Genomic DNA, 24,090 nt, shown 5'->3' on the forward strand with positions numbered 1-24,090 from the left:
CTTTCAAGCTTCTCGACGGATTAGTTTTTAGTTACCAGCACGACGCCCACTTCCTCAACCGCTCTGACGACGACCTAATGGAGATTATCTGATCACATCATTTTCTTTCTCTATGTGCTTAAGAAAAGGGACTCAGGGACATCGCTAGATGACTCTAACTAGCATTTCTCAGCTTCAAATCAAGGAGTGTTTTGATTCTGCTCATCAGAGGTAGCACAGTATATCTCAATCCGGACAAGGAGCCTCAAAGGGAGATTTCCTCAATACATGCCCCCGTTTCCTTCAGAGTCCGAATTGCCATCAAAATCCGCAGACCCCTGGATTACATGACCGTAAATAGAGCGCTATAATGCCATTAATCCGACGAGACGATTTCATCTGTCTCTGAGCAGACTTAAAGATGGTACTGCCTTTTCCCTTTCTTATTCAACAGGACGTATTGACCCAGAGCAATCGAGGCGACCACAAATGCAGAGGCAGTCAAACCAACTATGACGGACCAACCTCTCTGATAACGAGGTGCATCCTCTTGCCGGAAAAGCTGTTTGCCAATAAGACCAGAGCTAGTAGCAGACATGATAACGAGTGCCATTTGAACTGTTCTCTCGCCAGCAGACCTTGAGTTGAGAGAAACCCAAGAAGTATTGACAACATCTAGCTTATCTGTCAAAGAAGCTCGTCAGACTTGCCAAGAGAGGGTGACTTACGGAATGTGTTTGAGAACCCCATCGAAACAACAAGGATACCAAACCGCAGCTCTTTGCTGTCCGAGTCAATGACTAGACGGTTTCCCAACTATCGCGTGTTATTAATGGTATGAACTAACGAAAGGAGCTGATGAACTCACAAAGAGACCAAACTGAATCAGCGTCCCTAACCAAACCCACGGTCCCCGCACTCCAGTCCAGTCGCTACCCACACATGTTAGCACACAACAAGTGAAAGAATGATAGATGTTCGACTCACGCAAAGATGCCCCAAGCCAGTTCAAAGGGGAGGGAAAGCCAAGAGCCCACAGATACCATAAGATTGGATTTCAGTCTGTCGAAACCGTACAGATTGATGAGAGTGGGAGCATAGGAGCCCAAGGCCGTGGTTGGAGCGAGACCCAAAATGGTCAGCATCATGTGCGGCAGTATTCGCCAGTTGGTTAACTAAAGACTTGTCAGCCAAAAATATTGCCATCCGTCATTTTTCGTCTTGCCCTTACCGCGCTTTTCAATTCCGCCGAGCTGACGTAGAGCCTTGGCTGTGCCTTTGCTGGATCATCACGAAGGACTCTCTCGGTCAGGATCCTAGCCTCGCGTTCGTTGAAGAAACGGATGCCCAATATCGAAACAGGATTAGAAGTGCCCTTAGGAAACAAGAAGAGGAACGCAATGCCGACGAGGACCGTCAGTGTACCCTCGAGCTGGAACCGTTAACTTGGGTCCCCCGACTCCAGTGTGCGCCATGGTGACTCACAATGAACAGCCATTGCCAGCCTCTGAGACCGGCAATGTCTCTCATATGAAGGCTGCAAGATGTCAGCGTGGGTTTCGCCTACGCCGCGAAGACTCATATCTTACACTCCATATGCAAGGAGCCCAGAGCAGCCGCTCGCAATTCCGCTGCCAATGAAAAACCATGCGAACCTCTTCGTGGTTTCGTCTTTTTTGTACCAACGACCGATGGTGAAGAGACTAGCCGGAACAAATCCTGCCTCGGTTATGCTGTGATATGTTAGTGCCCGAGTCCTCTCGCATGTGAGAGCACATACCCTAAAATCAACCGTGTAGCCAAGAATGCGCCTAGGCCGTGTTGAAATGCCTGAAAAGTGGCAACCAGCCCCCTAGATCTGTGTCAGCGCTGGAAAGTCATGACACTTAGCAATTGTATGCGGACCACGCTATAACCTGGCAGCTTAGCCACCATGCCGGCCCTACCCTGTACAAAATGAGGTTGCTTGGAAGCTGCGAAGGTGGGCGGGATTAGTAAAATGTCGTGTCAAGCCAGAAAGGGTCGCGAGAGATTACCTGGAGGACGAGAACTCCCGCAGCAAAGAGTTGCTGGCCAATGTTGAACTCGTTTTGTTGAATACCAACGTCTTTGAGGAAGAAGTCGGTCAAGGCATTGGCGCTGGGATCGGTCAGCATTTAGCCACCAAACGCTGAAGGTCCCAGTCTTGTACATGTTTGATCGATCCAGCTGTAAGGTAAAGAACCCAGCCATCAACAATGGCATGACAATGAGGTCAATCCTAGATAGAATCAGATTTTCAACTCTTTTTCTCAAAACGGAATTCGAATTTTTACTTCCGAAGAATGGCCTTTTCCTCAGTTTCAGCCCATTCTAGCTGGGGATCGTTCAACCCAACCGGGTCGTCCTGGCTCGGAACCTCCGTTTGGAGCTGCTTCTCATCTGAGCCCTTCATTTTAGTCAAATTCAATGTGTCGGTATTATCTGTAGAGTTGATGCATTCAAACAAACGGCTATCCGAGGAAAAGACAGCTTGTTTTGTGTCGCACGAGTTAATGGGCCATTAGCTTGTTCATACACTCTCCCGGCGACAGCCGGTTACGCCATTGGGGGTGGGGGGGGGGTGTGTGTCAGAGCCTGTCAGTGCAAAATCGAAAGAAGAGCAAGAATGAGAAATTGCGTCAGATAGCCTCCCGAACACCTCATGGGATTCCTAGAACATCGCCTGAGATCCAAGAGCTCAATTGAGCATGGCGAAAAACACCCTCCGCCGGGCCTGGCCCCGTATCACAATGCGATAACGCGAGATGGAGCTTGAATTGGAAGTGAAAATTCTTGTGGATGTCGGCTGATGTCGGCGGATGTCGGAGGGATGTCCTGCACGGAGCGCGATATACCCACTCGGCTTGACGTATGAAAATCATCCCTCCCTAGGTATTCTATAATCAGGAACTTGCAGAGCAATGAGGCTGGTAAGATTCAAGTCCCTTGTGGGAAAGCTCATTTCACAATTCTCGCGAGCGCTGGAGGAGACTGATTCAGGCGGTGCGAGAATTCGCAATACAAAAGTTCACACTGTCACTAATGTGGCACTTTGCAACCAAAACCGTGCTGAATTTCAGAAAACCCGGATTTCATCTATGTATGGTAATTGTTGCTTCTTACCAAGAAACTTCAAATATATCTTGAAATGGAATAGGGGACATTGAGCTGGCCTGCCCTTCATCACTCAAAAGAAATCGCGACATCTCCCCCTCCATATCGAACTCCGATGGAGTGATAAAGTAGTCTGTGTCCATCAGGTCATCCTGAGGATCATCCTCGAGCGTCGACATGGCTGGCCTGTTGGCAACGGAAGATGGCAGCGTCGGTGCCACGTCTGAGGCGTCGCTTTTTTGATGCTGATGGCTGGTTAAGGCCGAGTCCGAAGCCACCCAGTCGACCTGGGCAGGCGGGCTAGTTCTCTGCTGCACCGACGGTATTGGGATTTGTTCTCCTTCCAAAAGGCTGCGGCTGAATGTCTGAGACAAAGGGTGATGTCTATATAGAAGCTTGTCTTTCTCTAAGTCACTGGGGATGTGACTCGTATCCCGTTGGGATTCGTAATGAGTGTTGAAATGCATCTCAACCATCTTCTTGATGTCTCGTTGAGCCACAGCTACCAAAGGTGTGAGCGTGGCCAGATCGTTCAGCAGAGTGATGTTGCTCTGGCAAAGTTTGCGGATAATCTCATCGTTAATATCAATAGGCTGCTTGGTCACCGGATCGGAGATGCCTTCATAGAGCTTCATTCCCTTAGCAGCCAACAAAAGCTTGGTGCATTCGTATGCCAAGGTTCCAGATCCAAGGCCGATGGGCAGACGGTTACTCTTCAGCTGTAAGGCACCCCTGGACTTTAAATACTGAAGGTGATACCACCATTTCGCCAGTCCAACGCCATAAGAGGCTGCGAGCTTCCGCCACTCTCGAACAAAATCGGCGGGGGCATGGTCCAAGAACGTTGATATAGAAGCTTCTCCAGATGGCCGCGGGAGGCATGTGCGATATAATTCGCATCTGCAACTCAGGTACACAGTGTGGAGGGTGCAATATGCTGCAAACTCAGTGTTAGTTGAGTGGGCAAAGATGTTGCGTTGGGATAATTCGAGATGATCGGGGAGGTGGCTGGCGAAATCTTCCAGCGTCGTCTGCAACCCCAGAAGAACCTTGATTGCCTCCTCAGTTGATCCGGAAGACAAATCAGTCTGGCTATCGCGTAGCACTGATTTCTTCGACCTATACCACGTTAGTTTCTGACTTTCCGGGCGGAGAAGAGATGTATTGAGATTGAACAAACGTGAAAATCTGACTGCGAATATTCGAGAGAACAAGTAAATAGGATCTCGCGCTTGTATCAAGTGACTTTAGCCCTCTGAAGCCATCGGTCAATTTGGCTGCCGGCTTGACAAGACCGAGTTGGAACGCATACTCGGGACTTGGAAGAGGCAAACGCATTGAGCGATCAGGAAAGGTAGTGAAATCGTCCACGCCTGCCGATAATATCTTGTCCATATTCCAGGTATGCCATACAAGTCGCCCCTGGCACTCTTTCTGGATTGCATTGAGTTGGCCCTCGCCGGCTGCTGGGCGGTCCGTGTTCAGCTGGGAACCCAGGATCTGTCTCGTGGCTATCCCTACCATGATCCATGCTTTTCCAAGCTGGCGATAGGCCGAATTCTGAAAGATAGAAAGGGCCAAGAGCTGCATAGTCAGGGTTTTGAAGTCATTGAGATTCTCCATGATCCATCCCTCGACCTCTTTCGCCCACTGAATAGATTGGAGACGCGCTTCTCGGGACTGAGAAACAAACACGGCAGATGCGGCGGATATGGATGCACATAGAATGGGCGGTAATGTTCCGGCGTAGAAGTCCTCCATGATCGAGGGCCGATGGAAGAAGTCAAGGCCGAGAGGGTAGACGTGGTCGAAAAAGGCGTCTATATGCTGACGGATCACATCTTGACTGAGAAGCAAGCGATCCAAATTGGCGTCGAATGCGCTCGCCGTACCGATCGCGTATTGTACACTGTTTGCTTGCTGAGGAGCTGTTGACCTGGCAACATTGCTGATTTCCTTATTTCCTGCTTCATCGGCTTCTCGGGTTTGCTGCTCCATGCATCGGTTCGAAGTAGGCAACAGGTAGAAGCAGGGTAAGTTGCGGCGTCTGCAATGATAACAGGTGGGACGATGGCCGGAGCATTTGGACTTTTGGGCTCTACAGACATTGCAGGCAGTTATCGTGCGTCGCCGTCTGGTCCCAGCCTCAGTGATGGATGGGGTGGGAGTCACAAGCTGAACTAAGTCAATGGATGGTGGAGACATAAAGTTCGCTGGGATCGGTATGCATGAGAGCTGCAGTCGTTGGCAGTTTCCACACGGCACCGGGCCCCCATTACATTTGACCTTGGCGGATGGCTGTTAGACACAAATTGTGGCCGGGAGAGAAGAAGCGCATGAGGGCTCACCTTTCTCTGCTTGCAAGTCAAACATCGAGGCATCGCACGGTACAAGATAATACTGAGACAACCGATCTACTGTGAAGAAGTTAATAATGCATTTGAAGCTCGCAGATTCTTGTGGAATAGTTCGTCCTATTTCGCGAAATCATTTGGTCTGGGGGCGAATATATCGAAAGGGCAGAAGGGGGTCCAAAAAATCACGCCATTTCTGCCCATAATCGTGAAAGATCCGATGGCTGTCGTTGGTGGACACTCAAACACAAATTCCCAGCCTCACGACCAGAAACTCCCTAAGATGTCTACAAAGCCTAATATAGATACGTCCAGGGGCAAATTTTCACAGTCGTTCTATTAATTTTTGGTTCTAGTCTGGACGTCATAGCTCCTCGAAGCTGACCTCCTGCGAAGGCTTGCCGGGGAGGCCGGATGGACCTAGCGGGTTCCGTAAGATGACCACAGAATTTGTGTTCGCAAGGACCCTGTTGTTCGCATCTAAGGCCTGTGCAGACACCAGAATCTCTCCGTTGACCGTGCTTGATTCCAGTTTGAGGTACGTCTCGAAACCTGTCCGACGGACCTGACCAAGGAGGATGCGCTCCGGGTTACGACCTTCGAGTGGTTCGGCGAAAAACTTCCAGACCGCCACCTCAGTGTCGCCATTCCAAGAGATATATGCATCGATTTCGCCAGCCGCAGCTCCGTATATGGCGAGAAGCACCGGCTCCTCCCTCGGGTTACCTGTCCAATTCGATCTAAATCCTCGGTAGTTCTGCACTGAATAACCGCCAGAATCCAGATATGCATGGAACAGGACCTCGCCGTCTTCACTGAACTCTGTAATGGCGCCTGCTTCCCCCCAGTTGACAAAGACATTCGTGTTTGGAAGCACCTGTGCATTTCCCTGAGAGTAGGCTGATAAACTATCAGGGGCGGGATATGTGCGGAGGGCTGTCGCCGTGCTGTCAGAGTGATTAAGTTGGATAATTCGTGCTCGAGAATAGGGACTGATCTGGTCTTTGAGAGATGCAGATGCAGCTGTGTTGTCGAAGATGGATATGACTTCAATATTTCCGTCTGAGGAACGGCTAAGTAGTCGCGCATCATGTTGGTATGCGAACTGCGTGTCGTGTTTGATATCAAAAGACGAGCGTGAGCCCCCCAGAGTCCAAATAACATCGCCAGTCGTGCCGTTGATCTTGTAGATAGCACTTGTATGGCGACCAGATACAATATAGTTACCTTCATTATCTTTGTCCACACTGTTGATATGGAAATAGTCCCAAGCGTGGGACGAGTCGACTCCCGTAACGGGTGGTAGGTTTTCCAGTGAGAGCGAATTGCACGTTTCTACGACGAATATCAGAAGATTAGCTCTATACCGGACAGCTAGAGATTGTGGGGTGGTTACCATTGGGATCAATATGGTCAAGACTCTCCCAGTCGAAAATCACGTCCCCAGTTTCGATGTTCAGTTCTAGGAGCTGTGAGCGCTACAAGTCCGAGCCATGCTACAAGTGAAAGGACAAACCTTGAAAGCCAGTAGATATGATCCAATCTTGCCCTTCGCCACCGCCCCAGGAAGATAGTCCGATGGGTTTTGTACTTCCGGTCTCGACAAGTGCAAATTTATTATCGACAATCCGAAATTCATGAGCGGAGCCGAGCTTGTGGGACCATCCTCGGACTGATTTGACAGGCTCGTACTTTTTGTTTAAAAGGATGTGATAACCGTAGCTTCGACCGAGCGTTTCGGCCTTCTGGCCTTGGAAGGCTCTCAAGACCTGTTCTCCTGCCCAGGTCTCAACGCCAAAGTTGGCAACATTCCCGGCAAAGTAGCCCAGACCAGACCAGACTAGGTCCCCATCATCACGGAAAATATAGGCAGTGGGTTGCACAGGTCCCTCTGACCCAGTTTTGGCTCCGGGATAAGGCGCAACAAAGATCAGGCCTTGCTCCACCAAGCCCTTTTTTGCCGGAACTGTGATATTAAGGCGAGGTGGTGTAAGGTCGGGTCGGGAGCGATATTGCCAATCGGCGGCGACAAGAACCGTGAAGCCAAAGAAAGCGGCTAGTGCAAACGAGATAGATGACCTCATGGTGTAAGTAGGGTAGGGCCAGGTGACAGCGGACGACAAGAGATTCACACCTTTACTAAACTGCATGTCTATATATAGGCACTTGACCATCTCGTTAAGTGGGCGTAATTGGAAGTTATGGCGGCGGGTCAAACTTGCGTGATCGGATGCCGCCGGAAACTAGAGCTACCTACGACCATTTGTCCGGTTAAGGGATGTTAAACCCGCAGTTCCAAAGCCACAAATAACCGATACCCGCCGAGTCCCAGCGATGTCCGCTAACAAGCACAGTTAGCTAGTCACACAGTATCCAACCTCAAGTAGATAGAAGTAATTAGCGACTAATCCTAATTATTAATATAGGTAAAAGGGTTAGACTTAAACATTTAAATTAAATTAAACTTAATATTTCTAAAAATATTTTTTTATTTTTTTTAAAAAAAACCTAGAGAGCACGAGAGCGCGGGCACCGCGCCCTACTTTTCCCGGCGCAGCTTAAAAGAGAGAGAGATAGAGAGAGAGAGAGCGTAAGCACGCGCGCGCCCACTCTTGCCTTTACGGCCACAAAAGGCGGCCGGTGTTACAATCAGATATCCAACAGTGGTGTTTCTGCTAACAGAGCGCTGAGTTTGATACTAGAACAGTGGTTATATAAGCTTCAAGTCGTTATGCTAGATCTAAATTACAAGTTGATTGCACCACTGTCGGATATCTGATCGTAATATGTAGTTAGTGCTCCGACATAAAGTGACTGATTTAGGTGGCTAGATCCTTCTTAGGGTTGAGACTGTCATTACAAGCAACTAAACCAACCTAAGCCGGTGAGCTGGTGTATTTTGTTGTATCGAGATGAAATTTAAACCACAAGGCTAGTAATCAGCAGGAGACAGTTTAATGCATAAATGTATACACTAGAGTTTTATAACTAACTGCTACATTTCTAGCATACTTTCCGGTTTGTATATTACGGCTGTGTCTGCCGACCTGAAGGGAAGCTCTCTAGTAGGCCTGGCTCGCAGGCTTGTTGTAGACTCTAAGAGGGAGGGGGAGCGGGCGGACGGCTGAAAGCAACAGATGCTCACGCAGAAACTTGCTTGGCCAGCGTGGCGTCACCTAAATATAGAATGTCTTGGTGAAGTTTCAAATGATATGCACAAAACTAGAGACAAAATAATTTCAACATAGTTTGACCAATGAGATATTTTATAGTATAGATTCCTTACACTTATTTCCAGCGTGTGGCGCGCTTGGCGCCTTCGTATTCTCCCGCCTGCGATATAAATTCGTAAACATTGATACGTGGCAGCCTGCGTGAACTAAAGGAGCAGTCTAAGACAGCTGGTTCGCCTCGGAGAAAGCCTCGCAGAAAGCCTTGCAGGGTTAGATGTATTTCATTAAAAGACTAGTACAATTCCGCTTGTCTATTCTTCATTAATCTCAGTCATCTCCAACTCGTCCCTTTAGACGCGTCCTGCACATTCGAAACAAAGATGGGGTTTTTCTTCTCCAAACCGCCATTTGAAGGGCCGATAGATCCTCAGAACCCTCAGTTTATTTACCCGTCGAATTTGGGTTTTGGTCAAATTCGCGTCTTGCGACAACGTCCCTATATGTCTGGCACCCTACTTTCATTCGACCTTGAACAAGTCACGATCTCCTCTAGGAGAGATCAAGAGCCCTATTCCTCTAAACCCTATATAGCTCTCTCATATTGCTGGGGAGATGAGAGGAATGGGCACCATATTCTTGTTAACGATCAGAAAGTGTACGTCACACGGAATCTCTTTCTAGCACTTACCGACTTAGAAAGGGAACTACAAGACTTCCCAATCTGGATAGATGCTCTATGTATAAGGCAGTTTCTCGATTTTCGGAACTCAGAAAAAAAACACCAAATCGACAATATGGACAACGTTTATCGATGCGCTCGGCAGGTCCTGGTCCACATAGGGGACAGCACAACTAGGACTGACAGGGCTATGAATCACTTGATAAGCATTGGAAGCGAGAGTTACCAATATGGAGTCATGAACTTTCGCGAAAAAGACATAATGCACTGGCCAGACTTTGCAAGCCGGCCTAACACGGAAATATTGATCCAAGCCCGCCAACGCATAGAGAAAATGATCTCCCGCGTGGAAGGCCGCTTCACCAACCTCTACCACCCTTCTATATCTGTCAAAGATATTCTCGACCTTTTTGCTAAAAGTTGGTTCGAACGAGTATGGGTGGTCCAGGAAGTTGCTGTAGCCCAAAACCGTGGTGGTGGGAATGAAAGCGGCGTAGGCAATGAAGACAGCGTTGTTTTCGCTTGTGGCAAAACTCACCGTATTTCCTGGCAGCACATATGGGCAGCTCATTTTTTCTTGATGGCATGGATTATGAAAGAGGGAAACTCCATAAGGAAGGCTAGAAATATTGTCGTGAACCTACTTCGAGTTGGAATTTTCCGGGCTCGGGTTGGCGTCTGGATCTTCACACTCAACATACAGCCCACCAAGCCTTTAGGCGCCCGAAAAAAGTATATCCAGGGTGAAATGTCTCTTGAAGTCAAGAGTCTACTTACAACACTTTATGTTGGAGACAGTTCTAGACCACTTCAGTGCCGAGATAAGGTGGACAAATTTCGTGCCCTCGTCGGAATGGCCAGTGACGGCGGCTTCTTGTCAAAGATCATGGAACAAGAGAAAGAATCTTGGATATGGTTCTACACTGCGGCAGCCAAGCACTTGATCAAACAAGGCCATATAGATCTCCTCAGCGTTTGCCGCCTACGGAACCCCGACTGTGAGGCAACTCTTCCGTCTTGGGTTGCGGATTGGTCAATACAACAAAGACCCCCCTGGTTGGGATTCAAGGACTCGATAAACGACACAGAACTTTTCGATGCAGGTAAAGGGACATTTTTCAGATGTCTCCCTGAGATATCCTTTGAAACCCTGCATCTGTTGGGATTTCGAGTCGACAGAATAAAAGACATGGGCATGGATTGGGCTGCAGGACCAGACGCATCATTTGAAACCAAGGCTTCTGTTGCGCGCTTCGCAGAGCTGAGGTGGGCTCTTAACAATTCCCGGTACTCAAAGCAGGACAGAGAAAACGCATTTTGGCGCATTCTTATTGGCGACAAAGAAACAAACTCTATGGAACAAGTCGTGAGGGCAACTGAGGAGTCGCGTAAGGCAGTCGAAGTAGCTAAAGACGCTGCCATAAATCTTCGGCCTGCTGAAGTTCTGTTAAGTACGGAACAGATTGCATACACAAACATGATGATGTCAATGTTTGCAAGCAAAGTTTTTCTCTCGGAAACGGGCTACGTCGGCCTGTGTCCTAGCCACACGAAGATAAGGGACACGATATTTATACCTTGCGGAGGGCATTGTCCGTATGTCATAACGGAGTATGATGGCAAACGACATTCTAGTACTTCAATTCGTAGGTGGATATTAAAGGGAGAGGCTTACGTGTACGGCATTATGGATGGAGAGCTAGATCTTGGAGGACGGCAACAAGCTGCCGAGGAGTTCCTTCTGTTTTGATGACTGAAGCTCTCTCGCACAGCCGGCATCATGGATGCAGGAACCACCAGGGGCTGAAACCAGGGAGTTTTAAACGGGCATCATGCCTGTTGCTAGCAGCTGCAGCGCAGCGACATCCGCGGCTTGCCATCCTCACACAGACGAGACAGAGGCGTGGGAGAAACCGCTGCAATGGGGTGTTGTAGCAGAACCTTTCGCCGAGCCACGGCACTGGTCTTTTTCAAGTCTACCGGTCGAAACCCCTACAAAAGACCAGTTGTATGCATGAGTCAGAAGTGCAAATGCGATCTGCATCAGTTCTAGGGACCTAGCTTCACGTTTGGGATGGTGTAATTAGGGGTTCTACTGGGAGGCTCAAAGGCAGATGACTGGGAAACTGATAAGGTCTATACGATGGCTTTGTACAATGGAAGCCGGTTTTTGTATTTACCAAAACAAATAAGTAAGGAATAAAGTTAAAGATGATTCTAGAGTCAACTCGCTGCTCCTAAAACCCTTCCCAGCTATAGCCTCAGCCGCATTTAATAATTACACTCTTTAAAACCATAAACGCAATATTGCTCTCTAATAGCCAAATTAAAATTCTCTAGCTACTAAACATAGCTAATCTTTCCTCTGTTGTAAGGCCTTGCTTAATTGCAGGGTGTTCTTAAATTTATCTTTTTCTATTACCTTATGCAAAAAGCTCCTGACAGGTTATAGACATAAATAATAAACCATAAGAAGAAGTAAAAGACATACTACATCTAATTGTTTCTATAATATTTAGGGTTGACAAGTAAGCTAAACTAAAGAATTAGTATCTTTTGTCGAAGAGACCGTTAGTAGACTATTGGCTAGATTAGAAGGCGACTGCTAATCACAAATTCTCAACCTCCTTGGTTTCAAGCATCCTCACAGTGCGCCTGGCATTAAGGTAAGATTCTGCTTACCTTGATACATGCTGTGCTGTACGTTCATTGGGCAAACATCTGGATTCTTATTGGCTCTCTCATCATCTTCAATTTGTGCATGCTGAATTGGCTCCCATCCGTTCTTGCAAAGTTTAGACAACCTTAGTTATTCTTTCGGCCTTTGGTTCTACAGTCATCGTTCTCCAGAAACGGTTACTTTTTTGGCATTTAATGTTTGGTAATGCTTATCTTATGCACCTGCTCCTTTTTCGACAAGGAGCTGTACAGTCTCGTGATGGCCTTCAGAAGAGGCGGTCTGGAGACCATTGCCGTAGTCGCCGTCCTGCGCATTGACATTTGCGTCTTTACCGAGGAGAAGTTGCACGATATCATGATGGCCTCCAGAAGAGGCGGCGTAGAGAGCATTGCCGTACCTGCCGCCTTGCTCGTTGACGTCTGCGCCTCTATCGAGAAGAAGCTGCACAGTCTCTTGATGACCGTGACAAGAGGCAGCCTGAAGAGCGTTGCCGCACTCATCGCCTTGTGCGTTGATGTCTGCGCCTCTATCAATCAAGCACCCGGATGCCCTTGAGAGCCCGTTAAGACAACTATAATAGAGGCCTTGCCCGTTAATAATTTCGGGCTCATCATTCCAAGGCTGATCAGGCTGATACAAGTACCTCCATATCTCAACCGTAGCCTTTTCTTGGAAGAAAGCTACTGTCTCTTGGACAGTCTCGTTAGACGATTCTGCCAACCGGGCATGTTCCATTGTAATTTCCGCAGCGTATCGGTCTAGAGGGAAGTCTCCTCCTATGGTGCGGAGGCTACAATCAATGCCTCTAATGTAGGTGAAGCAAGTCCTCACGATTGCACTACTGGCCATTTCAATAGTGAATTGGCTTTGGTTCAATAGGTACTCCTTGACTAAAAAGTAGGCTAGCTGTACTTCTTTTACAGTTACCTCGTCTCGTGTAACCTCAGCAATTGACAACAAATTGGGACAGTAGCATAGTATATCGTCGTTGAGAAGTAGTCTGCGTTTGGCGTTGAATTGTCCTTGTCCCTTCTCTATCAGTGTGGCAATCACGTCTACAGCTTCCGATACAGTCAATGGTCGTCTAGCATGGACGAGAAACTGTAGCAGACGGAATGCATCGTCTTTGAGCTCCGGCGGTATGCTTTGAAGCATGCACTCGTACGTCTCATCTAGGTCCCGAGGCAAAATGCGTAGAGCTTTTCTAATTGCTTGAGGGTGGAGACATTTGGCAAGGCTGTCCAGCTGGCAAACCGCCCATCGAAACCTGAATGAAATGTCCCAGTTTGGCAGCACATGCTGATATACCCTGTACACCTACATCCAATCCGTCCTGTCTCCAACTTGGTTGAGTATTTGTTCCAAAAGATCATAGGGTGTTTTCTTCTCTATGAAATCAGGCCGCTGATGGGGCTCGTGGTCGACATAGGAGCGTATATCAGCGTTAACAGCCTTCTTGCTGAGCATATTGCAGTTGTTCTCGCCAAAAAGCCGAAGAATCTCGCGTCGAAATTTCGCTCCAGGCCGCCCAGTCGCAACCAGCTTATGCGATACGAGTGCGAATGGCCTCAACGGGCCTGGGAAACGTCAAGATACGGTTGAAAAGCAAGGATGGTTATGATACTGCCGCAAGATACCGAGCAAGTTAGAAGTGTGAGGAGCGGGGTTAGCTGCCCATTTTTCCGTAACCTGCGTGGGATGAGGCCCTTATTGTGAGGCATAGGCCGTTGTCGCCTTCATGCAGCTGGATGCAACAGGCTGAGCCTTCTGCAAATCCGATTCGTTATGTAAGGTACTGTAGGTTTGCTGCATCACAGCCACACTTGGTGGGATGGAGGTGATTGGTGAAGCATCTAGTAGTCTGTCAGCCGGGTCGCGCCGGGCTGGTTCCCATCTAGTGTAGTGACGCTCCCTGGCATCTCTGCACGTTCAGCTTCAGAGAGTGGACTCACTTCGGATGGATCCTTGCTACAGACACTGTCTTCTAACGGGTCAAAACATACTTTAGAAGGTAAGTGTGAGCATGTCCAAATTAACGTACATGTGAAACGCCAGCCAGGCAGAAGCGTGTAAACCAACTATGTTCTTTCACTTCAGCAGACAAAATCTCAGGAAGAAACCAAATTCAATTTCATATGGCTCGACTCTCAAACGTTATGTCCAAGCCATCTTGGTTTATCATGAGGGACGTCTTATCATTATCATCTGAAAAACTACGCAATAGTAGCTTAACTTTAAGCCTGGTCAGACACTCGTGGCAGAGCTCAGTGCTGCACCAGGTCTCTGCATTGTCGCTGTAACACCACGCGAGGTAGAGAACTCTGCTGTTGTCGAACCCTCCACATGCAGCTCTGCTGTACCCAAATCTCGGAGAAAAAAACCCCTCGTCGCCCAGAACCACCAACTCAAACCGCCTGGGCCTTGTCAACGCATGCCTGCCTATACCCTCTTTCAACTGACACAAAGGTCGATGTGACCCGTGTCAAAGCAGGTTTTTCTTCGTTGTCGTCAGCCGCCATGCGGTTGGCATTCCTGGTGATGAGCTCCATCTTCTCGCGAAACGAGTCGTCATAATGCGAGAAAACGGACGATGTGCGATGACTATCAAGTGACGACCGGGTCGTAGCAATGCCCCCAAAGGAGGAGAAAGTGTCCGCTACCGAGGACGCGCGGCTCATGGTTGAGTTTGACCGAGTGAGCGGTACCTGCTTCTGCTGCTGCTGCTGCTGCTGCTGCTGTTGCTTTGTCTCGAATTTGGCCAGCTTGTCCGCCACACCTCCCTGCATCGTCCTCAGTACAGGGAGGTCGCCGTTGATGGTAAATCTGTTTTTCTTGCCCTCCTCGAGCTCCCGGATCCAGCCTAGGTGATCCGTGCCAAGGCGTGCTGATGCTCGTTGATTGGGGAGGCCACGCCAAGGTGCCGACGCGGACGGTGGTGTGGATGATGTTGGCATTCCCGATGGCCGCGATGTCGGCGCCGGCTGCCAGGACCTTCTCCGATCCGTTCGGATGTCTTCTGCAGGCAGCAGATTAGGCATCTTATTCAACGAAGACATCGCTGCAGGCGTTGAATAGCGACTTTCTGCGTTTTGCGGAAGCCGTTGCGGCCCAGCAACAGTATGGACAGTTTGGCGGGGTCCGGTGATAGGTCCTGACGTCGTGATAGGGGCAGGACTCGGTGGCACAAATGCCACGCGCCGTGGCTCGCGAAGCTGCGCTCTGTTGGGCTGTTTTGAGTCCGAGGTAGTGGGAACTTGAGTACGAATGGGCGCAACTGCGCGCGGCGTCTCAGGGGGCGGCCAGGGCCTCGTGTGTGATTGAGTATGACTGGAGTTGATGATCTTTACGTGTACAGCAGGGCTTGATACGTGTGCTGTATGCGAGGGAGCAAGGCCAGGGAGAAGTCCATCGACAGGGACCCTGGCGGGCTTGTTTACGGATGATGGGTTGAGTGCTGGCCAAGGTTTTTGAAGTGAAGGCTCGTTGACCATTTCGGGCGCAATAGCTGTGACCTTTCTGGCGAACATGTCCGCAATAGGTGTCGTCGATGAGGACAAGGTTCGTTGAGGCTTCTGCTGTTGTTCTGCTTCTTTCTTCGGCTGCGGCGCAATGCGGAAGACCTCCATCGTCTGCAAGTCAATGTCAAGGCTTGAAGAACCAAAGTCTTGCACCTGGACTTGAGGCAACGCCTCCTGACTCCCCTCGAGTGATGTTCGCTCGTGTCGTGGCTCCCCGAGCACCGACATCGTTGTCTTCTTTGCCAATCCACGCCCGCGTCGCACAAAGCCCGACAGCTTCTCCCTGACGGAAGGAAGCCGTCGCGGATCTGTCCAGTCGCCGCTCTTCCGTTTGCTCGACATCCTGCCTGCTTGTTATTCTTTTGACAGTTGTGTTAACCCGGAGTTTAACGCCGACATCTAGTTGAAGAGAAAACGCGGTGGAGGTCATGTGAAATAAACAAAATTGGCCCGGGGACCGCATTAATGCAGGGGCCATTATTGCCTGTCAAAACGGCGAAAATGCTAAAAGGGGCATCAGGGGAAACCAAATGATTCAAGTTGGTGTCAAAAAATGCGGCCTATATTCCTACCAGCTGGTGCCACCAGCCAGCGCATTCCACCTTGATGACTGAGGCACTAGCAAGACAGGGGTCAAAGCAGACACGTTGCATAGGGATAATGCTGGTTATGTCTAATAACACATAAACGAATATTATGCACTTTTTAATTAATTAATGATCTGAATTACGTAGGTCATGACTGGTCTCATTCGTCCTAGCTTACCCTGCTCACCCCACTTGCGCGATCTTGGGACGGTCGGTGATTCGGCCGCCCCTGAATAATAGAGTGGCAGTAGACCCCCCGAGCCGTACGCCACCAGTCGGGTTAGGACTAGGAAATCCCCCCTGCTTGCTGCTGCTAACCACTACAGTAAGTACAGTAAAGCCATAGCATAGCAACAGCGAGCTGAGGGCATATAGAGTCCAAGAAAAACTAGCGGAACAATGGATTGGGCCTCGGTTTTAATTCACGGCCCGTGACTGTTAATGCAGGGTAGTTTAAATATTCCAGCACGTATAATTAGGAAAAGATAACAAGTGTAAAGATTGAAATTCGCAAACCTGTTTCAGATAGTTAACTGCGAAGATAATACGAACTAGTGATTAAGTGTAGGATAAGATTTAAAGACGAAGAGAAAGCAAGAGATAGAGAGTGAAGGAGGGGGTCGCTAAAGGTAATTGATGGCCGGAAGATCAAAGTAACTTATGGTTTCGCTGCCCAATTTTTCGAACTTCTCACGGGAGGGCCACCGCAATACCTCACATTGAAAATTGGACCACTATCTAGGCGAGCCTCTTGACTCGAATGATACCTTCGGGTCTCCTCACAGTAGAATTGGAGGTCTTGTAAGCCAGAGCCTCAAATTGAAAGTCTTTAAAATTTTAGCAACTCGCTCGAAAAAAGTCGCCAGAAGGGTATTTCCTAGTCAGAGTGGCTCATGGGAGCTCAAAAAGCCATTTAAAAGACTCGGGTCTGAGAAGACGACTGTGAAACTCCTAGTCCTGACTGAATCTGAACGAAACATTAAGTGGCGAAATCCTGAGTGTCTGTGTTGCGTATATAACGCGTAGCCCAAATAATTTTCTGTAGGCTCATGCACATAAAGTTTACTTGTAGCGTGCCAGCTGTAGAAATATATTTAGACCAGCTAAAATGATTCTATCAGGAAGGTAGGAAGTTATATACAGTAACGGTTGAGAGTTAGAGAGAGGGATGTAGTTGAAAAGTCCACTCATTATGATCCCAACTTCGGCTCCATAGGCCCATATTTGTCTCTCACCTTTTCCAGTAAAGTCCATCCGACCTGCTTAAAGAACTCTGATCTGTGTCTAGGCTGGGATAGAGAGAACACCTGTAGTCTCACGGTGTCCAGCTCCTCGCAGGCGCAAGCCGGCTTGGCCAAGATCGCCCACACGATTATCTTGCCCTTCCCATCCACAAGCAGCTAGCAGGCAGATCCCGCCTAGATGCGTCTCCAAGTATACATGGTCAGAGAATCGACATATTGTGGCACCATGGACATGATGCCGGTTATTATCGATAAAGTGGTCAGTGTTACCGACTTCTTCAAATGGATTCCCACTGTCAGCTCTGTCTGCAGTAGCCTGTAGGCACATACATACTACTGCGTTGGTAACCCGGGAACAGCGACGGCGGGCCGAGTACCACCCTATCACCTAACCCCGCGCCGACCCAACCCCCAAAGCCAAGCCTAGCTGTGGAAGGTCTCATCGGCACCTGTACCAACTTCTACAAAGCTGTCTCCGGCTACACCTTCCACAGTATTGTCAGATATTACAAGGGTAAACGCAGCGCGTGGACGCGTGCTAGTGGCATTGCAGAGTTCGATGGCTTCAAGTTGTCACACGTTCTTCGCGAGACAGGTGGCGCTTGGATTCAGAGGTCATTCCACGAAAAACGGGTGGATCCTTTCATGCGATCTAGCATCCTCAGGCTCACCGGTTGATGGCTAGAGTGTTTTACTAGGAAACATTCCACAAACGGAGAGTCGTTACCAATGAGTTCATCGAAGATTACCAAGTGAACACAAAACAGCAACTACTAGATTCGGTCAACCAGCCTGTGAACTTCACTCAAAATAGCATCCACCTTAGACTAGTGTACTTTATCGCATTGAATATTTTTAAAATAAGTTGTTTTAACAATTGCAAGACTATCTACTAGTGTAACTAATCTAGTACGACTAGAATTACTGCAAATTTTTCAAGTGCTCGCTTCGGAAGCTTGCAGGTCTCCCTTGCAAATGGACTCAAAAACCAACTACTTGAAGTCAAGTATACCTGAACCAAAAGGAGCCGACCGTAGACAAGTAGCCTGCTCTTCGGGTTCTTGCTTCCGCAATGTACCATCGGCTTCTCCGTTGAACCAACCTGGAGTGCACGGAGCCAAAACAGTAGACCATACGCCTCTCTTCTGTACCTCATCTTTATATTAATTCCCAGCTTCTCTGGTCACCCCGATGACCAGAGAAGCTGATATCGTCGGTTTCTCTGTGTGCCTCAGCAAATACATTAGCTGCAAATTTGGCAGTAAAGATGCAGGCAAGGCAGGGTGAATCGACCAAGACAGAGCGGGAAGAGAACCCTAAATGATGATTGGGCATAGGGAAGGAATCTTGAATCTGATTGGTAGGAACAGAGATAGAGAGCGCTGATTGGCTAGAGACGATCTCCGGCTAATGAGGATCGATTTTTGATCGAGCCAATTATAGAGAGCGAGACTGGGGGGAAGCAAGGCATAGGGACTTGTTTTTCCCTTTGCTCGCGCCTCGGATGGAGAAGTTAACCTTTCCTAACGGAAGGCAAATCTTGAGGAGGCGGTCTTACGCGGCGCCCTGTCTGCAAGCCTGTGTAGTGGGCACGCATATAATAGGGCGTCAGCAAAATACATCTTGACAATCATCCGAACTCTGAGCAACGCGGAATCACATTAGGATTACTGTATGGTGCATGCCGCCCGGTTAATTGCGCAGTTATAGACCCCGCCCCGAACTCCGAGAAACTTAAATGTAGTCTGTACAGTTTAGTGTGCGTCTGAAATAGGTTAGGCTTTTAAAGGCATGTCAAGTGCCGAAGACCGACAACAGTCTAATGTATTATTATTCACACTGTATTCTTGAGTGGCCGGGCCTTGTTTTCATATAAATGAAGATCTTGTACTGTAGTGGTAACCCTAAGTGTTTTTAACCCCCCTAATGTACTAACCAAAACACCGACATAACAGCCAACCCTAGCGCAATAGCTGGCATAGTTAGAAGCCATATACTGCCTGGCAGTGGTCTGGCATTAAGGCTAGTAAGTTGTATCCCATCAGGTCGGACTGACGCCATTTTTACTAAGGCTAAAGAAACCCATTTTACTTAGCTAGTAAGGATGCCTACAATAGGAACTAGGACTATAAAAACTTGCTGTCGACCCAGCTGTCCTACATCAAGCGGCAGAGTAAGGAAAAGCAGGCGGATGAGGGCACCTCAAATGGCGATAACGTTGACCTGGCTAGGGGTGAAGGCGTTAGAGGTCAAGATGAAGGCTGGGATGCAACAGGCGACGCAAAACTCAACACTAGTGTAGAGTCCGACACGTTGTAAGCTCAAGCAGACACTATTCTAAATGGCTAGAGCAGTTGATATCATATAACTGGGGCATATAGCGAGGCGATTGCAGCTTGTCAGCGAGGTCTGGGCACTTGGTGCAAACCGCAATTCCAGCCTTATCTCACGCCGTATCGAGTGCTTCACCACAGGTCGCTCCCTCGCTGCACCAAGGCCTGCACGCCACGTCTCCGCGACCGTCCGTGACACACGCGGCGCCCGCCGGCTTATTCCCCGTCTCTTCTGTGTCTTCCACATGTGTGCTGGTCCCCGGCAGTGGTGGCATCCCGTCCATCAACAAAACGATCATTACGAACCCCCTATGGGCCAAGACAGCCACTGTCGAGGCACTGCATAGTAGGTGGAACCACTGCATAGTAGGTGGAAAGCCTCTGTCGCAACCACAACCCCCATCCACGACACGGGCATGACACGCGACGGGGCCAGGTGTGGGTGTGCGAGTTGGCCGAGATGTTCCACGGGTTGGCGCTGGAGGCGCGTGGGTTGTTGGCGCAGTTGACGATGGTCGGGGACGAGGCCGGGCAGGGGAGCATGCACGACGACCACGTCGTACCATAAGAATTACCGGCAGACGGGGAAGGTCAAGTCGATTCACCGGTATTTGCCGCGGGAGGTGGGGTACAAGGGATCATCCACAGGACGGACCAGAAGAGCGCGTTTTTATGGGCAGACGAGGTCGTGGTCAAGAGGGAGGAGGTAGGAAGTGGCAGAGCAGGGGGCAGGGACAAGGACGGTCATCGCAGTGACAGTAGCGACAACAGCGACGAGGTCGGGGTAGAGGACAGCGCGGCGGATCTGGCTTGGTACCGAAATCCAAAGTATTACCAATGGTATCTTTGGTGTTCGGTGTTCGGTAGTGGGCTGGAAACAACTAGCGTAATTACATTAACAACAAAGTCAAAGCGGATAACCACAAATCCGATGGCTCCTGCATGATGAGTAAACAAATCGTCTTGAGTTTATCAGTGCTTCCTCATTGTACCTATTCAGTTGTGTTGCAAAGTACACTTGAATACTTTGATGTACTCGGCTTGAGAAGTTGTATTTAGGTGTTTGAATTACTTTCTAGCACTCAATGCCGGAGATGATGCGAATTACAGATTCGAAACACCTGAAGATCCACATAATGAGTCTAGAAACCTGATTTAGGCTGAGTGGCTTTTATTGAAATATCCCTGATTAATTTGCCTTGTAACCTGAGTCCCTCAGCCATTCATTAACATTTTGTACTGGTCAAACAATTGTGACGTTACTGTATTCTGTGTATATTTCTAGTTTTACTTTGCATTAACTAGTTTAAAACTAGTTGTTAATGAAACAGTTTGAAAGGCACGTATTGGCGTATGCCTAACTACGAGGTGTTGTGTAGCGCTGCTTCAATGATGCATGTGACAAGCCTTCTTCACCTGAGGAATAAAGGGCATGTGTATTTCTGTCGCTAGCATAGTGGTGTCTATAACGTGCAAATGCCCTTAAAACCCTTTTGTTTTCTTTTCAAAGCAAGTATATCTTTCAGCAGATAGTAGGGATCCATAATGGTAGTCAAGCAGACTTCATCTAAAATTTCATCCGCTCTGAAGTTAACCCTCTAGTGACAGAGGGAGAGACGATAAACTGTGTATAACCGGCTCCAAATCAAATTTCTATCGTTCAGCGCACGAAACAAATATAGAGTAATTAAGGCACAAGGTAAAGAATACAACGCGCATTTCTGTCCCAAAACAATAAGCTATTTCGTGGGATAGCTGCACTTCGCAACGCATTGTCGCTGATATAAAGCGCTGGATCGGGAAGCCCATAAAAAAGATTTTACAGCTACGCCGGCTCTGCTTTGGCTTACTGAATGGAGCGTGAATTCGGAAGCACGGAGAAATTTATCTTATTATTTAACTTTGTTTTCGGGACTTAGGCGGGGAGGGTAATATCCGAGCTACAAACAAGATTGTGGATATTTGTTCTAACCCATAGAATGACCCGCATGTGCCAAAGGGTGGACTGCACTCGGTGTTCGGTAATTAGATTGTGACTTCATACAATAATCGAAAACCTTGCGAAATCTCACCTGTATTTCTTTATAAATCCTGTCCTCCGTGTCCCCTAAATGTTCTCCAATTCATGTCGACTCATTCTTGGTTTCACCAAAGACCTTATTTCTATTATGAAGCTGAGTTTTCTGATTCTTCAGTGCGGCGGTGCTGCTGCACTGAGTGCCGGGCAGTCTTGCTTATCTCGGACCGAGGCGCCGCATATCAACCTGGACTATGGTACCTTTCGCGGAACCAGCAACTTCACGGGAGTCAACAGCTTTCTTGGTCTCCCATTCGCAAAAGCAGGTCGTTATGAGAACCCGCGAGTGATCGGTGCGGCGGACCAACTAAAAGGTGTGCAAGACGCCACCAAGTATGGTCCTGAGTGTCCCCAGCAACCTCTCAGCCCTCCTTTGAATGAAATCCCAGAAGAAGCCTTAGGGATTCTGTCTGATGCTGCGGCTTTACTCTCTCGAGGAACCGTGACTGAAGAAGAAGAATGTTTAAGTATCAACATCCAGGTGCCGGCAGGATTGAACTCTACAACCGGCTTGCCTGTACTCCTCTGGATACATGGCGGCGGTTTTGGCACGGGAGCAAGTGCGGTCGGAACGGAAACTACGCCTCTGTCGGCAAGTTTCCATAGTACTCGGTTTTTTCATAGCTGTTCGCTGACAGAAACCTTTTCTCAGGATATGATATACCAAGGAGCAAGGATTGTGGAGAGGTCGGTCCAGATGGGTCAACCAATTGTTTTTGTTTCAGCAAACTATAGACTGGGCCCTTTCGGAGGCTTGGCTTCTCAGGAAATCACAGACGCAGGTGTAGCCAACTTGATGTTAAAAGACCAGTAAGTACCAGGTCCCTCTGCTTCAACCTCCAGACTAACTGTAGCCAAAGACGTGTGGCCATGCAGTGGATCCAGAAATATATTCGCGCGTTTGGAGGCGACCCCACAAAGGTTACTCTCTTCGGCGAAAGTGCTGGGTCTGCATCGATCGCGATTCACATGATCTTAAACGATGGCAACAACGATGGACTTTTTCGAGGCGCCATCATGGCCTCTGGTGGCATTTGGAAGTTGAAAAACTACCACTACAGGCAGGACTTATTCAACTTTGTGGCTGAGCAATCTGGATGTGGCCAAGCTGAAGATAAGGTCGATTGCCTGAGGAAAGCCGACTATGGTTTGATCTACAACGCATCTCAACAGTTGCCGAGCTTGGTCTCATACCGAGCTACCCAGGTCCCTTGGTACCCACGACCTGATGGCTCATTCCTCAAAGCCTCACCTCACCAGTTGCTCCGCTCAGGGAATGTCGCAAAGGTTCCGTTCATTATTGGCGATGTGAAGGACGAAGGAACCATATTTAGCATTATTGCCGGCCTTAACCTGACCACAGACGCGGAGTTTCAAACATATTTTAAAACGTACTTTTTCGACAATCTGTCTGATGAACAAGTCAAAAATTTCACAGACTTGTGGCCGCAAGATCCGGCTCAGGGTTCACCTTTCGATACAGGCGACTCTTATATTCTCGGTCCTCAGTACAAGCGTCTCTCCGCTGCTATTGGTGACTACACAGTAAGATTAAAATTCCAAATTGAATCATCATGAGTTCTAACACATAGACCAGTTCCAGTCCGGCCGCCGTGATCTTCTCCAGCATACGTATCAACGCCAAAAGGCGTATACGTATCTTCTTGATCAGCAGCCATTTAACCAATACGAGAGTCTGCCTCGGTTTGGTAACCTTTCTAGGCTTGCAGCGCTCGGCTCGTTCCATACTTCTGAAGTTGACTTGAATACCTTTGGTGATATCTCACCTACCGTCTCAAACAACTCACTAAACATGATGTCAACATTCATCGCATTTGTGAATAGTCTCGATCCAAATACTCATGGTTTGGACAATCTTCCCAACTGGCCGGTGTGGGAGCCAGAGAAGAAATCGATGTTACAGTATGCAGAAAGCGGATGTACGATTATTAAAGATGATTTCAGGGAAAGGGAGATTGATTTCATTAACAGCAATGCTGATGATTATACTATGTAATTTAGAGAAGCTGTCTAGAGCTAAAGATGTATATTGAAGCAGAGTGACTGGTGGAAGGGTTGGATTAGAGTTGTATTGATTTCTAGACCTTATTTGCTAGGCTAGTTTAATCCTTCTTCTATAGGTGTATATAGTAGTATTGTTTCCTTTTACTAAAGAATAAAAAGAAGGTCTTATTTTTATACTAGTTACATCTTTTTACTATTATGTATAATAGTAGACCCCTTCCTTTTCCCTTTATCTTTTTCTCTTAAGGGAGAGAAAGAGGTATAAATGTTATTTTAAAGTGTAAGGTAAAGAGTTGTAGTAGGTTA

At 48.2% G+C, this 24,090-nt stretch overlaps 5 protein-coding genes across 5 annotated transcripts; 2 read left to right on the top strand and 3 right to left on the bottom strand.

Moving 5' to 3' along the window:
- Positions 1 to 666: 666 nt before the first annotated feature.
- On the bottom strand, positions 667 to 2,172 carry EsH8_IV_001441 (uncharacterized protein; the record flags this gene model as incomplete). Its single annotated transcript, XM_083266331.1, has 8 exons — positions 667 to 795; positions 848 to 911; positions 967 to 1,154; positions 1,211 to 1,411; positions 1,465 to 1,516; positions 1,569 to 1,712; positions 1,760 to 1,831; positions 2,144 to 2,172. The coding sequence occupies 8 exons, from the start codon at positions 2,170 to 2,172 to the stop codon at positions 667 to 669; spliced, it is 879 nt and encodes a 292-aa protein (XP_083125226.1).
- Positions 2,173 to 5,832: 3,660 nt separating this feature from the next.
- EsH8_IV_001442 (arylsulfotransferase family protein) lies at positions 5,833 to 7,552 on the bottom strand (the record flags this gene model as incomplete). Its single annotated transcript, XM_083266332.1, has 3 exons — positions 5,833 to 6,803; positions 6,865 to 6,930; positions 6,985 to 7,552. The coding sequence occupies 3 exons, from the start codon at positions 7,550 to 7,552 to the stop codon at positions 5,833 to 5,835; spliced, it is 1,605 nt and encodes a 534-aa protein (XP_083125227.1).
- A 4,652-nt stretch (positions 7,553 to 12,204) lies between these two features.
- On the top strand, positions 12,205 to 12,596 carry EsH8_IV_001443 (uncharacterized protein; the record flags this gene model as incomplete). Its single annotated transcript, XM_083266333.1, has 2 exons — positions 12,205 to 12,506; positions 12,581 to 12,596. 2 exons carry the CDS (start codon positions 12,205 to 12,207, stop codon positions 12,594 to 12,596), a joined length of 318 nt encoding a protein of 105 aa, XP_083125228.1.
- Positions 12,597 to 14,405: 1,809 nt separating this feature from the next.
- On the bottom strand, positions 14,406 to 15,746 carry EsH8_IV_001444 (uncharacterized protein; the record flags this gene model as incomplete). Its single annotated transcript, XM_083266334.1, has 1 exon — positions 14,406 to 15,746. The coding sequence occupies one exon, from the start codon at positions 15,744 to 15,746 to the stop codon at positions 14,406 to 14,408; it is 1,341 nt and encodes a 446-aa protein (XP_083125229.1).
- A 6,883-nt stretch (positions 15,747 to 22,629) lies between these two features.
- EsH8_IV_001445 (uncharacterized protein) lies at positions 22,630 to 23,337 on the top strand (the record flags this gene model as incomplete). Its single annotated transcript, XM_083266335.1, has 1 exon — positions 22,630 to 23,337. The coding sequence occupies one exon, from the start codon at positions 22,630 to 22,632 to the stop codon at positions 23,335 to 23,337; it is 708 nt and encodes a 235-aa protein (XP_083125230.1).
- Between the last annotated feature and the right edge of the window lie 753 nt (positions 23,338 to 24,090).

Source organism: Colletotrichum jinshuiense, chromosome 4, assembly GCF_051148585.1.
Source record: "Colletotrichum jinshuiense chromosome 4, complete sequence".
NCBI classification, from domain to species: Eukaryota; Fungi; Ascomycota; class Sordariomycetes; order Glomerellales; family Glomerellaceae; genus Colletotrichum; species Colletotrichum jinshuiense.